We start from the raw sequence: 16,996 nt of genomic DNA on the forward strand, positions 1-16,996 counted from the left end.
TCTCCTAATTTCATGGCTGCAGTCTCCTTCCGAGGTAATCTCCGAGGTAATTCGCATAATATCAAGGAGGAACTATATGCTTCTTCCAGACGCCAGATCATCTCATTTAGGGCCGAACTTAGAGATAATAGCTAAAGCTAGCGGACATCGCCGTTATGCTAGAAGCCGAAAAATATCGTTTCAAGAAGGAAAAGCCCCTCTCGCAATGAACTAGAGCACTAATATCCCGTCATCGGCATTATCAATTCTAGGTGGATGGTGAATACTGCTGTATTACTTATATCTGTTGCTCATCACACCAGCGTAGGTGCTCAGAAGTGAATAAGATGGGCGTCTTGATTAGATATCGTAAATCAAAGAGAATAGCGCACAGCATGATTAAACGTTTCCTCTTGTCCTGTCTTGTCGTCGTCCCCGTTTTTCGTTCCTGCGCTATGCTCTTTGATTTACAGCGTAGGTATTCCTATTGCTTCAAAACATGAACGTCTTTCACCATTTTCGCATTGTTCGCATTGCCATGCGAACAATTGTATTTAAGTTTTCCTGTAATTCGGCGTACTGCTCGATGGCTCCATAAAACAAAAGATCGCCAAGTCTATTTGTTCGTATTTTTTTTTCATTACATTGTAATTATCTTGTGTTCTTTCCTCATGTTCTGAGAGGCTCTCTATTTGCAAATTACGGATCGAGCTTTTTTACTGCGTAGTTCAGTTTCTTTCTTGAATTTACTACTGATCTCTTTTCATAATCTCGAAATTGCAGCCTCTAATTAAGGGCATTGTTCCACGCGTATGCCATACAGCGGATCAGTACCTCCGCAGAGCTAAACTTCCTTTACCGCGGAATAATGTGGAAAGTACGATTGCATACACGTGATATTTCGATAAGAAACTGATTTCGATATGAAAGCTGGAAGCACCAGTGGCAGGCAATCGGGCTGGGCTAAGGATCATGTGTGCTCTGAAACATGGTGACTTGAAAAGCGAGCAATAAGTTAGAAACCATATTTCGGCGCAAATCTCTTCACGACACAACAAATGGCGGTGCGGTTTGCCTCCAGGCTGTCCCCGGCTGGTCGTCTGCTCCTAGTCGCGATTGCTTTCGGCCTTTCGTGAATATTGCTTTATTCTCAAAACAATAGGTAATTACGCCACTGTTTAGAAGTGCACAGTATGTTTTAACCAAATGTTTACTTCATGGCAAAAAAAACGGTGTTAGGCGCAAATAAACCATATTTTGCGCCTCGTGTTGTTCGTGATGTCTCGTAATGAATGTGTGATGAATGTGCTGACAAAGTGGGCGTATAGAAAACCTCTTAATCACATGTCCTCGAACGTTGACAACTAAGAAAACAAATTACTACAGCGACAGGGTTTCTCACCCCGTGCCAGAACTAACAGAACTGCTTCAGTGGTCCACGTACGAGAGCACTATAGTGCGACAGAATAGCACATCGGCTAGATTAAGGGCACTTTAGGCGCAAGGTACTTCCTGAAATCCGGGGATATCTTAGATATGGCACCAGATTTTTGACACTGTTTACAGTGATATTGAACATGCGCTCAGAACAGTTGCTTCCGAAGTGTTTCTCGCAAACCAGAGTAGTTGTTGCCAACATTCCGTCTTCCATTTATTTATTTATTTATTGCATACTTTGCATTTTGCATTTTGATGTTTGCTTCCCATTCTGCAAACCGCGTAGAATCAAATAGTGCAGTAAACATGCAAACACGCACTTTAGCGCTGTCACTTTCACATCTTTTTGCGCAGGTCAGTAAGGGAAAAAGGGAAAACTACAACCAGGAACTCGCTTCGTGATTGGCAACATGCGGAAAAACAATGGATAGGAGCAACCCAATGAACTCGTGAACACAACGCGCAAAAGAGCCGATCCAGTAACCAAGGAACTGCTAAACGTACGAAATGGCTAGCTCGCATGTAGAAACTTCAGAATACTGAACAAACGCTGCACCTCGGTAACAAAGCATGTGTTCTGGTTTAACTCTGGCTAACCCAAGTTGCTTAAAAAAGGGAATTGCGCTAAAAAAAAGCCCAACAACGTGCTCTCTTAACCCAAGTTGAGTTGCGATTGCAACGGCGGAAGCTTATTTTGCCTCCTATATTATTCCGCTATCAGGCCCTATCAGTGTAAGGTGCTACATTTTTGTGGAGACGTAAGCTATCCTTTAAGAGTATGACGCGAGAGCTTAAGCTGCCAGCCCAAATATAAATGAGAAGGGTTCAATGCTGCTGAACCGAATGTGGAGTGAAAGCATTAGCTACCGATGACCGAGCGTTCTTCTTCTTCCTCCTCCTCTACCGCCTTCTCTTCCTCTTCTTCTTCCTCGCGGCTGTTCAATGTCAAACGTGGCCCTTCCCGGGACGACGTTATGGGCCGAAACCTGGCGCAGTATTGATATCGCAATAAACAGTACGCACAAAAACATAGCATAACGCGGGCGCACAATGCCTACAGCTTGCCGCCTTCTGAAGCGAGAAAGCCGTCTCGTCTGCTGTGGCAGCAAACTCCCGACAAGTGATGCCCTCTGCCGCCATCCGTTGGTTTTATCGCAAGCAATACCAACCGGGAGGCAGCTATCCACGTGCAAGCCAGTATATTCAATACTTTATATTGTATCGTGGTATGCCGAATAAAGACCAATTAGAGGGCGTCTTCAGTGTCTGAAAGCATACGTCACTTTTGCTAACGCATTTAGGTCATCAGCGCAGCCAAAACCAGCCACAATATTCTTGCTTAGTGGCTCACACACCGAATCATACAAATCACTTAAAAGTCTTCAGTCTTCTGTCTATTACCACCAGCACTGCAATGTTAATCACGCCTCCCCTTCCACCCTTCCTTCTCACGCCACACTTCTTCTCAACGGAAAATTAAGACCTTGCGTGGAAGATGAAGAAAAATAAAAATGTTTTACTCTGAGGTGCCTACCCAACCTTTCCCATTTAACAAGGAGCGCAAAAAAGTGAAGCATAAATTATTGTAGAAAGGTGGACGCAGGGAAGGTGGACAGCAAGTGCATCCGAAATCATGACATCCCGGGCTATAAAGGACCATGCCATGGTTTAAAATTGAGGGTCGGAATCGTCGCTTACTTTTATTTTATTACCGGCGTCAACGGAGGAATCAGCCATGAGTTCTGTGGGATTAAGCCGAGCCCTAAAATCCCAAAGTAACAATTTCAGGTTGACACTTCACCGCAGAAGCGACAGGTTGGGCTAATTTCTGGATTAAGTGTTTTCGAAACACAGTGTGAACCAGGCAATGCATCGGTTTAAGGTTTTCTTGGCACCACCTTTTGCTCTCAGTAGTGAGATATTGTGGGTGTGTTCTCCCGAATCTGTAGTAAGTGGTGTAATCATGGTATGAGGGAGGGGCTCTCCGAAGTTCTCCAGGTCTAAGGCAACGACAACTGCTCGGCCGGTTACTACTTGAGTGAATGTGTGGCTGCTGCTTTGCCTGGGGTTCAGGCGTCGGCTGGCACCCAAATTAGATCAATTTCTCTTACCTGTTCTGTGGCATCCAGCTTGACCAGTATGTCCCGAAAGATGCTGGGGATTCTTCCTTTGATATAGTTGCAAACATGCTTACAGTTGCGTACAGTGGCGGCAATGGCGGCTTCTTCCGCGGGAAGGGATCTGAAGAATTTGTGGGTTTCCGACGACATCGACCTTGTCAAATTTCGATCTTCCCGACTTCCGTTTTAAGCAGGGTCAGGTAGCTGAGTGCGTATGTTAATGTGCTTGGAACGAACGCACCAATGATTTGGCAGCGATCGTGCTCTTTCTCTACTCTCTTTTGATTATTGATGCTGCGCCTGATCCTTTTTGTTTTCTGTTGGATAGATCCTTTTATTATTTTCGAGCGTGGTTGCGCTACCCTTTATATGAGGTATTCTTATCGCAGAATTTTCATTTCTTGGACACCTCTCACTTTATAACCTTGCATCTTTACCGTTAGCGGTATTCTGCCTTCTGGTTTGCATCGCCTAACGACAAATAGCTCACTCTCTCTCGGCGAGCAGTCGAGTCTTGCTTTCGCTGCATATTCCTGAGTTGCCCTGGCAGCCTTCTTTGCAGTGCTTCTTGTTTTTCTCCGACTGAACTTTGATTGATTCATACAGCAGTATCATCGGCTTACAGTATGTGGCGCACTCTGTTGATGAAGTTTAGTTATGGCGTTTAGTTTGTTTGCTAGCTTGAAGAGTGCCAGGTTGAACAGGAAGGAGTGTGCCCTAAATACCATAGTACGATCGCTCTACGGCATCCCAAAACTTTTTATACACACCCCTGACAGCCCCAGTCGAGCTGCTGTTAAGCTGCGGTCGCGATCACCAGCGTTTCGCACATTATAATAATAATAATGTTAATAATAATAATAATAATAATAATAATAATAATAATAATAATAATAATAATAATAATAATAATAATAATAATAATAATAATAATAATAATAATAATAATAATAATAATAATAATAATAATAATATTATTATTATTAATAATAATTATTATTATTATTATTATTATTATTAACATTATTACTATTATTATTATTTTAGATTGATGATCCTGAAGTCTTGCAGGGCGCTTTTATCAGGTTTATTTAGTTATTGGCAGTTTCAAAATCAATGCTGCCTGACGTCGGGACCTTTGTCGCCAGGAAGGTAGCAATCTGTCCAGGAACGAGCTTCACTATCGTGTCATTCGTTGATCGATCCGAAGTTGTCTCAGGTGCGTCCATGCGCATATCTTCTTGCTGGTGAGATTGTTTTTTCGAACTCTGAACAGGCCAGCGGTGTCGCGTAGCTCCCGGAAGGTATTGGTTGGCTCCAAGCGTCACTGGTTGGATATCTGTGAGGCGGTGGTCCGTCAGGAGTCGCTGTAAGATATTAACATCTGGTTAGTAATGAGCAAATATATATGATTAAAATATACGCGCTTTCAATCTGGGCAGCATAACAGCTGCCCAGATTCACAGCTCAGAACAATGCTCAGACAGATCATTAAGGCGATAGCCTCTCTAAGCTCATAAAACGAAATGCATGCGCGAGCGAGAGTTGCGCACGAGAGTCGTTTTGCGCAGGATTTGTGCTTGGGATATGCGCGCTGATGTATCACTTGAAAATGATCCTGATGGTGTTGTGGCATATGTAATCGTTGTCTCAGCGAAGAAGACGACGACAGCCTCAGCACGCCTGTTAAGAACGCGCCGTTAGTGCTACGTAGAAGCAGGATTGAATGCCGGTGGTTCGCTGTCCCGTTCCCGCCTGGCACAGCGGGTCCTGCCAAAATATATTTGTGGAGACCCGACGACCAGTGTGTCTGTTGTTCATCTTCAGAATGTCATCAGAAAAATCAATATCCTGTCCCCACCGGGAATCGAACCTTCATGCCTCGGATCCCCAGCCGAGAGCTTTAACCATGTGCGACACGCCCGTGATCGGGAAACGTACTTCATAATTCGCCTTGCCTACCGCAAGGATGACAATAGCAATGATAATGACGCTGCAGTTTGTGATAACGTAGGTGCATTTAGTTGATAATGATAATGAGAGCAAATATCATGCACCGTGAACAGCTGAAACGCTCCGGCTTTCCCATTTCTACAATGTAGATTCCACAGTGCTCTCGGAAGTTTTTTTCTGTAAGGCCCTGTCGGTAGTTGTTAATTTTTTCTGTAAAAAAAAAGCTAACAATGTTCTAGACTGCTTTAAGGGAATCGGTTATCGTTTTACTTCCAGATATTTTATTCAGCGAGATAACGCGTACACTATCGCGATTCTCACGCCATTATTACCATCACATTCAGAAATATTCAGGTCGCCTGAGCATGTGCTCTTTTTAGCTAAAAACCAAAGTTCTCTACCAGCAACCATAAGAAAGCTCGTAATCATGTTATTTCATAGGCTCTGCATAATAAATGTTTTGAGCTCATGAACACAGCAATGTAAAGACTTATCCTCTTCTTTCGCAGCGACATAATGACAGAGATACATACCAAACGCGGGAGAGAGGATGTGGTGAAGGGTGGCTGTTCCTGGCCCTAAGGGGCCGGGACTAGCGGGTCAACATCATTTGGGGCGAGGGCTAGTCTGCCACAAAATTTTTATCTGTTGTCGGCCGTCATTGCACTCACCACCGCTTAGATGGTGGACGACGGCTGTTGCGGTGCGCGTCTTTCTCTCCCTCTTCTTTTTCTTTCTTATCCAATTTCTCTCCTCTCCGCACGAAGCAGTGGAGGTGGCTCAGCTACAGAACCAGTAGCAGGCCCGTGTATTTTGTTTCCCTTTTTCCTACAGCCACAACAACATACCAAACGCCTTCTAAACACATATAATATCGTAACCACCGTATCACTCATCCAGAAAGGCGCTCACTCTAAAGTTATGGAAAAATTTTCCCAACCTGCTGACCTCGTAATCTTCAATCACTAATTCCTGAAGACGGCAGCGGTGGCGTAGCGGTAGAACATCCGCCTCGCATGCAAGAGGACCGGGGTTCAAATCCCGGTGCCGCGCAATTCTCCACCGGATGACAAAAAAAGAAAAAAAAAAAAAAAATCCGCGTGTCGATGGAATAGCATATACAGGCTTGGGGTGCGACCTGATGCCGGTGAACACCTCCGGCAACGCACTCCCTCACCAGAACAGGAGTTGGCCACCCTGGTGCAGTAATTGGCCACAACCTCCTATGATAAGCTCCATAAAACCCCGGCCCTCAGTCACCAGCGGCTGCGGAACAACTGACCACGGCGGCGGTCAGACCTGTGACGCAGCAGGGGGTGCTAAGAAAGCCTGGCTCCGCTGGACAGGCCGCCATTGGAAACTGACCCTGGCAACGTTTAATGCTAGAACCCTTGCTAGTGAAGCTAGTTTAGCAGTGCTGTTAGAGGAACTAGAGGGCATGAAATGGGATGTCATAGGGCTTAGTGAGGTTAGGAGGCCGAATGAGGCATATACTGTATTGAAGGATGGGCATGTACTGTGTTATCGAGGTTTACCAGAGAGGCGACAACTAGGGGTAGGTTTTCTTGTCAATAAGTATATAGCGGGTAATATAGATGAATTCTATAGCATTAATGAGAGGGTTGCAGGCATCGTAATTAGGCTTAATAAGCGGTATAAACTGAAGGTTGTACAGGCCTATGCACCTACATGTAGTTATGATGACCAGGCAGTTGAAAGCTTCTATGAAGATGTAGAATCGGCAATGCGAAAAGTAAAGACGCAGTATACTGTACTAATGGGCGACTTCAATGCCAAGGTAGGGAAAAAACAGGCAGGAGACAAGGCAGTAGGTGACTATGGCATTGGTTCTAGGAATAGCAGGGGGGAGTTACTAGTTGAGTTTGCAGAGCGCAATAACTTACGAATCATGAATACCTTCTTCAGCAAACGGAAGAACCGGAAATGGACATGGAAAAGTCCTAACGGAGAGACTAAAAATGAAATCGACTTCATAATGTGTTCAACCCCCGCCATTGTGCAGGATGTAGAGGTAATCGGGAAAGTTCGATGTAGTGACCATAGGATGGTGAGGTCCCGAATTAGCCTAAATCTGAAGAAGGAACGCAATAGATTAGTAAGAAAGAAACCCATCAACGAATTAGCGGTGAGGGGGAGGGCAGAAGAGTTCAGAATCTCGCTACAGAATAGGTTTTCAGCTCTAACTGAGGATGGCGACATTACCCTAGAGGCAATGAACAATAATTTCAGAGATATCATTACTGAGTGCGCAGTAGAAGTAGGCGGTAGGATAGTTAAAGAGGATACCGGTAAGCTGTCTAAGGAGACGAAAGATTTGATTAAGAAACGGCAGAGTATGAAAGCTTCCAATCCAACAGACCAGATCGAATTGGCCGAGATATCAAAGCTAATCAATAAGCGCAAGGTGGCCGATATAAGGAAGTATAACATGGAGAAAATTGAGCATGCTGTAAAGAACGGGGGAAGCCTTAAAGCGGTAAAGAAGAAATTGGGCATAGGCAAAAACCAGATGTATGCGATAAGGGACAAGGCGGGCAACGTCATCACTAATATGGACAAGATAGTCAAAGTAGCCGAGGAGTTCTATACAGATCTCTACAGTAGCCAAAGTAGTCAGGACCGTAGTGAGATTGGCGGTAGGGAAAAACAGTCAGACGTTCCACCAGTGACGAAGGACGAGGTCAAGAAAGCACTAGAAACTATGAAAAGGGGGAAATCAGCTGGAGAGGATCAGATAACTACAGATTTGCTGAAGGACGGGGGGGATATCGTGCTAGAAAAACTGGCCACCCTGTATACGCAGTGCCTGGTGTCATCGACGGTACCGGAAGCATGGAAGAATGCAAACATTATCCTCATTCACAAGAAAGGGGACTCTAAGGACCTTAAAAATTACAGACCAATCAGCTTACTGTCTGTTACGTATAAGGTATTTACTAAGGTAATCGCCAATAGAATCAGGACAACCTTAGACTGCAATCAAGCAAAGGATCAAGCAGGGTTTCGGAAACGGTACTCTACTATCGATCATATCCATACCATCAATCAGGTGATAGAAAAATGCTCGGAATATAACCAGCCCTTATACATAGCATTCATTGATTACGAAAAAGCATTTGACTCAGTTGAAACCTCGGCGGTGATGCAGGCATTGCGAAATCAGGGGGTAGACGAGCCGTACGTGAAAGTGCTGGAAGATATATATAGTGGCTGCACAGCAACCATAGTTCTACATAAAGAAAGCAATAAAATTCCCATAAAGAAAGGTGTTAGGCAAGGAGACACAATCTCCCCAGTACTATTCACAGCTTGTTTAGAGGAAGTATTTAGAGACTTGGAATGGGAGCAGTTAGGGATAAGGGTAGATGGAGAATACCTCAGTAATCTGCGATTTGCTGATGACATTGCCTTGCTAAGCAACTCGGGGGATGAACTGCAAATAATGATTAATGACCTAGACAGAAAAAGTAGAATGGTAGGCTTGAAAATCAATATGCAGAAGACTAAGGTAATGTTCAACAGCCTCGGGAAGGAACAGCAGTTTACATTAGGTAGCGAAATACTGGAAATAGTAGGCGAATATGTCTACTTAGGACAGGTAGTAACCGCAGATCCAGACCATGAAAAGGAAATATCAAGAAGAATAAGATTGGGATGGAGCGCATTTGGCAAGCACTCGCAGATTATGACTAGCAGCTTACCGGTATCGCTCAAGAGGAAAGTGTACAACAGTTGCATCTTGCCTGTACTCACCTATGGGGCTGAAACGTGGAGGCTAACCAAGAGAGTTCTACTTAAGTTGAGGACAACCCAGAGGGCTATGGAACGAAAAATGGTAGGGGTAACATTAAGAGATAGAAAGCGTGCAGAGTGGGTCAGAGAAATAACTCAAGTTAATGACATTCTAGTGGAAATTAAGAAGAAGAAATGGACATGGGCAGGACATGTAGTGCGAAGAGAGGATAACCGATGGTCGCTGAGGGTAACAAACTGGATTCCAAGGGAAGGAAAGCGTAGCAGGGGGAGGCAGAAAGTTAGGTGGGCGGATGAGATTAAGAAGTTCGCAGGGGTCAAGTGGATGCAGCTAGCACAGAACCGGGTTAAGTGGAGAAATATGGGAGAGGCCTTCGCCCTGCAGTGGGTATAATCAGGCTGATGATGATGATGAATTCCTGAAAGACGTCACTCTCAAGCTGCAATAAAGACAAAATAATATAGAGATAGGGGGAGCGGGGGGCGTGGGGAAGGAGAAATGCGGACAAGGTAATCGGCGGGGTGCTTCTTTTGTTTACTTTGGAATGGAGGCAATGCAGGAAGATGCCAATAAAAGATGAAGTAATAATAGATGATGCTAGCTATAGGGGCGATGCGTGTTATAGGAGTTGACTTCGATGGTCGGGGCACCACATCATAAGATGATCAATCTCACTTTTATTGACAGCGGCGCATTTCTAGCTAACGACAGGTCTGTAACTGAAATACGCCGCCGTCACCAGTCGATTCACAGGTAAATCCAGTGCATCAACAGATATTTTAGTCGTGAATCACTGCAGGTAGACTATACCGGCATTAATCTCGAAAAGGAGACGGCGGAGCCCTAGAACTTGAATCCATCGGTTTTAGTCAACTTTTAGGGAAACGTAATATGAGTTTGTAGCAACACTGGGGGAAAAAGATGAGTCACAATATTCTAACAAATTTTGTCATACCAAACGCATACATGTATCATACAATCTCATATACTTTTCGTACGTCGAATGAGATTTGTATAAGATGATATGATAGTTCTACCAGTTTATTATGAGAGACAATGTATAAGTTTATTGATATCTCATTGCTTTTTGATAGGTTTTTCTCAAGGGAATTTATGCGTCTTGGGGCAAAACGAACACCAGCGTGGCCATCAGGAGCCACAAATTGTTTTGCTAAAAACATACTTTAGAGCAAGAATAGAGTTGTTCTCGATGCTCTTCCCGTTAAACATATGTGCGTCGCGCAGAGCAACAACCTGTCGACAAAAAGGTTTTTGCCGTATAATGGAGTCCACCTTCCTAGCTTATTACAGATCCCACTGACGTACTTGGAAACCAGTGAGTAAATTGCTTAAATTACTTACTGTGATGTTAACATCAACGGGAGTATCAGCGATCCCTAGATGCTCGAGCCGAAGCAGCACTTGACTTGGCGACAGGCTCTCAAGAGTCAGCACGTGCACGGTGTGAGGTAGAGACGACTGAAGTGCCGAGAACTGAAACACGTGCAATGTAACCACTCCATCAATACTTGAGGAAAGGTGTTGTCTAGTGACTCTTTCGATAGCGTGCGTCCATGTCAAGTCAGTACCGAAATTCACTTAGACTTGATTTTACAACGCTATTAATAAACTAACAATTTAGGTTTCTCTTACTTCAAGCTAAGAGCCTCGTCAATTTCACAAGTCCAGGTCAAACATTCTGAGCAATCCACTCTTCTCTAGGACTTTAATATACCGTAGAAAGCGAAGCAGGCACGGAGTAACACATATCTGCGAATATAGTTCACAGCACTGAAAAGACACGCCAGATAATTACAGAAATGCCGTAACATGTGAGCCGGTCAGAGTACCCAGGCTCGAACCGAACTGCGGCGACCACGGTTTGATGGCGGGTAAATGCCAAGGCATCAGTGTCTCTGGAATGCCAGCGCTTGTTAAAGATCCCCAGGCAGTCCAAGTTCCCCAGCCATCCAGTGCGTCACTTCTCTCTCTGTTTCTTGCTCCCTTTCTTTCCTATAACCCAATTTACATATAACAATTAGAGAAACATGGCGCTAAATGAATTCGGTTGATATATGCTTTGTGAAGTACGACTGGGCGCTTTAGTATGCCTTAACATGTTGAAGATAGCCAAAGAAACTGTGACGGCAAAGACACAAGAGAACTCTTCGCAAACTGTCACGTGGGGAAATGTCACCAAGCTATGCAGGCTTAGAGTAGACGTAATGTGAACATTTAACAGCGGCATGAGAGACCCTGATCCTGACCCTGAATCTGACAGCTTCCTTTTCAGTGTTACTAAAGCGCCATTTTGGCTGGTGGATTTCTGCGCGACTAGAGTGCTGGAAGTGTAGCTGGGTCTCCATAAAATCGGCACCTGATGTCCTCTTGGCGTGACTCATTAAGAAGTTCCCTTGCAAATAATTATTTTTGCCAACGAAGATATTAATGAGAATAATGCTATTCATATGCCACCAACTTCAGGTAAATGCTTCTGCAGCTTGCCGAATGTTGCACCAATCTCTCTTGGGGATATGTCACTCATGCATGCCATGACACTCCCATCACAGTTGCAAAACTATTCAATTTTAGGGAGCATGTAATAGTGATCGTAAGGTGCAGGATGATTTTCTAAAATAATAACGACAGTGGGCATAGTTCTGCTTTTCGTTATCAACAAAAGTAGGGCATCAATATAGAACGCACCTAAATAACCCAGAAAGAGCATATATTTAGCATTTCTTTCATTATACCTTGTTCTTTTGCATGCCTGAGGGAAGCGTGGTATAGATTCACTTTCCGGTGATCAATATAAAAATTATTTGTCGCACTTAGTAGGCTTTCCACGTAGGCTCAGCCTCTAATTGTGACGTGACCGCGCTTATCTATCTGCAGCTCGCCCTGCGCATGCTAATTCTCGTACGCCCACTTTGGTGCTCCGGTAATTCCCAATCCATTAATATGTGCCTCTATTATCTCGAAGATACTCTTAAACAAAAAGTGGTAAGCTGTTACATAATTTAAAAGACCAGCCAACATAGGCATAAAGCCCCGCTTATCCAAGCTGTGCGAACGTGCCGGCGTGTCCTAAGGATAACACGCCTGACTGGCAATGCAAGGGTCATGAATGGATCGATTCCTCTCATCCACCCGTATATTCGAGAAACCCGAGTTAGCAGCTCTCGACAAGTCGGCGATGTCACGTGGTCGCGTGTCCTTGTACAACGCTTCCACTAATTAGTGCCAGGCCACGTCAGCTGACAACTAGCTACAGCTTGTCACCGCCATGCTCCTGCGATGTTCCACTCGCACCACCAACGTCAACAACGACACCGTTTTTACTGGAAAACGAGGTTGAAAGGCTCTCACTAAACTAAAACGACAGCATTGAGGCCCGCCAGAAAATCCCTAATCAACGTGTAAGCGAACATTCACGAGCATACCCCTACGATGGCAGTTGGCACCTGGCAGAAGGAAACATCCATTGATCGCTCGCTTGTTTGAGATCAAGAAACATGATCATATGGCCGAGTTCGCCGGAGCTATAAACTTGAAGAGCGCCTTTAAGATGACAGGATGAGATGGGAATAGGTCACTCTGGGATGCTTGGACCCCGATTCAGGCACTTTATTCTTGAGCCACGAAGACTTCTTTTTACGGCTGGGTAAAAACGCAGTTTTGTGTCCTTTTCCACAATGGGGTACCTTACGACTGTTTTCTAACGAGTATGCGTGATATAATACCGACTCAATTAAGGGAGTAGTGAATAAACAAGGAGAAAAGTGTATATACGCGCAAGGTTATCTCTAACGAGAGCCGGCAGAAAGTTACAGCTTAGAGCGATCCGCGATCCTTTGCCGTGAACTGTCATCGCGTGTTCCGCCGCACATGCCCACTTTGCCTTGACAGCGCGATTTGGCGCCTTATCTTGTGCTGCGGCAGGCAGGACTGCCAGGTCTGGACCCATCAGTGCTTGAGAACTCGCGGCGTAATGTAGTGGGTCCCGGTTACGCATCGTGCATTGCTATAACTCTATCAACGAAGTGGCGTCATGCCCGTAATGACTGAGCCGCAATGTCATAGAGACATTTATCTCCTTGTCACTCAGCAGCGTCACACTTGTCTGACGTTAGCTTCACTCACCTGCATGATAGTAATGCTCACCTTGTCCTGCTTGGGTTGCCATCCGGCGGGAGCGAACACCAGAACCGGTCTGTAAACAAGCTGCAACGCCTGTAGACGCAGCAGCTCACGTGCTTCCGTTGGGGTACCTAGAAAAAGCAGGTGCTTTCCTCGGGCCACCAGTCCCTGTCCGTCGGGGCTCGTTTCCTCGATGCTCTCGGGGTTGCCCAGCTCATCGTTGGTGGAGTGGTATCGGTGGAGCTGGACAGTTCGTCCCCGCGGTGTTGCATAAAACAGGAGAATAGGAAGTGAGAGCATAGCAAACAACAGATCCTCACAGTGGCTACAGGGAAGAATGTAATGACATGGAATCGTTGTCTCCTTAAATCCGCGCACTTATTTTGCGAGGCACTTGTTGCCAAGAACATGGAGTGCTCACCGCAAGAGCTGTCTTTATCGTGTGTTCCGTGACACCGTGATAACTGAATATAACGTGTGCGATTGAAAAAGATAACGTTGCCCATGCCGCGCCGCCAAACGCACAACGGGCTTAAATCAATGTAAAATAGAAGATGGGAAAAAAGAAAAGGCTGAGTTACAGGAAAGAAACAAAAATAACAAAACAAAACCATAAACGAAACCAGAAAACCAGAGTTTAGTTTGTTATTGCTTGATGTATGCCCTTTTTATATTCTGGAAGATTGACTGTGATGGGTTTAATAATGTCAGCGTAGAGCTACTATATATGCATGCAAATTGCCAATTACTTATGGAAGGAGAGGGGATGTTTTAGTTATCTACTCAGGATTTAATTACTCATCAATGTATCTTGTTTTTTTTCTCCTAAAGATATGTCAACGGGTTCTCAATCATTAGTTAATACTCAATGCTTTTTTCGACATTACAACCACAACTTCATTAAGATAATGAGGGAAGGCTGTTTTTTTTTAAGTTTTATGACTGATATTGGTACTTTACTGACCAAGAAATTGCACACGATTACGTTACTTCCTAATGCGAAACTTGAGCGCAGCTCATCAGTGGTTTAACAGTTTCGATAAATTGAGGCAAAGATTTCGAGCAAGACACGTATGTACAATTACAGACAACTTTTTTTAATTTTTCACATGTATTCCTTCAAGAAACACTCCACTAACAGGTCTTGGCTGTCATGAAAGAAGCGTTGTGGTCGGAGAAATGAAGAGAGTAAATGAATTATCGGGAGGTTGCGGGAAGCAGCGCGTGGGCCCGTAGGAACGTTGCACGACGAAAAGATAGCAGCGACTGACGATGCCGCTGACGCCGCTAGCGAGTGAAGCCAGTGAGAACGGGATGCACGCACCGTGACCCGCTTAGCGAGCCGGCGTTTCGGCAACCGGAGAGCACCATCGCCGAAACTCAGGAAGAGGGGGGGGGAGGGGCTCCTCCTTTTTCTTCATGGCGGCGACAGTGTTCTGCGCGCAGCACGTTGTTTTAATTCGCTAGCGGTGTCAGCGGCCCAAGTCAGTCGCTGCTAGCGCTGCCTCCGGCGACCCCACCTCCCTACTTTCCTCGTGTTCTCTGGTTGCTGCGTGCGCTCCTGCCCGCATCGTTCGCCGCTGAGTGTACCCCCCCCCCCTTCCTGGAAGGCTGCGGTTGCCGAAGCTCTGGCTCGAACTAGGGGGCTGAAAGGGGGGTGGAATTGGTTACGAGGCCGACGACGCCGACGCCGCCGCGAAACTCGGGAATGGGCGCCAAAGAGCTGCGCTCTAAAAGCATGCCTGCCTCAAGGGTTACGACATATATTCATCCGCCCTGTAGGTCCAGTGAGTTTTTGCGAACAAGTGAAGTTAACTCCCTTTGCTGTTCGTTTTTTTTTTCATGCTACCCATAGGAACGTATAAAAGAAACTTTCACAGCAAAATGCTGCAAGGGATCGACCATATTGGAATATATCAATAAAAAGGCTCAACTCGTAGGGAGTTAGGGCTGCGTTGCCCATTGCAATAAAATTCAGTTTTGCCCACTCAGTGGGTTTGCGAGTGTTTGTTGGCAGCCTGGTAAAGGCCGTTTTTGTTGAATGTTTCCATTTTCTCAGATGCCTCTCCTTCCCGTTCAGCTACAGAATTCCCGGTCAGCAAATTACTTATCAGAAACAGTTTTTGCACTTATTCTCTGGACCTTATATAATTTAGTATATTTTATCGCTTCGGGAATATGTATTGTCGCATCTTCTTGTGTTAGATTTTGAAGTGCAGGGAGTTGTTCCTTAAGAAAGCTACATAATTTAGATAAAGATCCAGGCTCCGTGGGAATAGCTCATTTAATCGTGGATTCAAATCGCTCGTTATCTCCACTAACTGCCTTTATTGCATATTCTGTCGATAGCAATATCGAACCAGCGCTGTGAAAACTGTTGCATGTTGATCTTTTACAAATATAGCAACAGCCACGACATATAGTGGACTGTATTTTTTCTACTTAGTAAACTACGTGAACCGTGATATTTCGAGAATGGGATTCTACTCTGCCGTAACGATATCGGCTTTTATTTTGCTTTGTCACCGTAACGCATTAGTGCTGCTGTTTAGCGATTGCGGTAAGCCCAAGAATTACCATAAGCTCGATGTCTCCCTGGCGCAGACTTGTTCCACCCTGGGCCCGGTCTGGGAGCACCAGCATCTGCAAATCCTTGTCTTTGTCCTGCGGACGAAACGAACACGCAGTTTTAGTACTCTTAGCGGGTAACGCGTTTGCATTGCAGCATGTATACTAGAAAGGTAAATCGTTAACGATTGCAAGATTCCTTTGCTCTGCGCTTACAATTCGCGGTTTGCGCTTTAAAAAGTCATCGCCCAGTGCCCGACAGAGCAGTGGCAGTGGTTTTCGTTGGTTTAAATGGATGAAAGAAAAATGCAAGCAATTTGGAGCTGCTGAAAGGCAACTAGCACAGTTTAATTTTACATACTTTTAAAGTCACAGTTCCTTTGTGAAACGCGGGAGTGAAAAAAAGTTTCACTAGTGACGCAGAACCTTTAGTGATTTGAGCGCTACCTTTAGAGGATAGAAAGCCAGCGTTAGCGGCTTGCAACTGAAAGTAGCGTTGCGGATCCTCGTCAGCTTGCGTGTTGTTTGCTTCTCACTTATTAACTAGTCCCTTAATTTGTGCCCCTACATCTCAGGCATTATTATTAATTGTTTTTATTCACAGATACTGCCTCAGGTTTGATATATTGCAGGAGTGGTAACATAAAACAGAAATAAAAATCACAATACAATAATAGGCACTTATTGAACAAATTGCTGAGGCGGCAGCTGTCGTTGCGATCCATAATGTTTTTTCTACATTTCCACTGTGTGCAGAAAAATAATTAAAAGTGTTCAACGCTGCAGAACCAAATATTAGCTGTGGGTGACCGAGCGTTCTTCTTCTTCTCTTTTTCCTCTTACTTAGCCTACATATAAAGCCCCGTTTTAACAAACCCGTATGAACGTGCCTTAGTGGCCTATACGGGTAACGTGAATGCCAGAGTCCTAGCAGGCTGATTCTGACATAAACGTCCCATGTGAAACGAGACCCAAGTTGGCAGCTCCTGCTGACCGCTTGAATTGGTAGCCCAGCTCTCACCCT

The 16,996-nt window shown here is 44.9% G+C and overlaps 1 protein-coding gene across 1 annotated transcript in view; it reads right to left on the bottom strand.

Annotated features, from left to right (window-relative positions):
* Positions 1 to 4,608: 4,608 nt before the first annotated feature.
* The window catches only part of LOC146178777 (lysosomal alpha-mannosidase-like), a 48,063-nt gene continuing 35,675 nt past the window's right edge, over positions 4,609 to 16,996 (bottom strand). Inside the window, exons 13-16 of the mRNA XM_084580030.1 lie at positions 15,982 to 16,068; positions 13,429 to 13,647; positions 10,627 to 10,758; positions 4,609 to 4,903 (exon numbers count right to left, since the gene is read on the bottom strand). Of these exons, the coding sequence (XP_084436156.1) occupies positions 4,628 to 4,903; positions 10,627 to 10,758; positions 13,429 to 13,647; positions 15,982 to 16,068 (714 nt within the window). The 3' untranslated portion in view covers positions 4,609 to 4,627. The remainder of the gene's footprint in view (positions 4,904 to 10,626; positions 10,759 to 13,428; positions 13,648 to 15,981; positions 16,069 to 16,996) is intronic.

The sequence above is a fragment of the Amblyomma maculatum genome, chromosome 9 (assembly GCF_055883805.1).
Source record: "Amblyomma maculatum isolate TAMU_Amacu chromosome 9, ASM5588380v1, whole genome shotgun sequence".
Classification (NCBI taxonomy): Eukaryota; Metazoa; Arthropoda; class Arachnida; order Ixodida; family Ixodidae; genus Amblyomma; species Amblyomma maculatum.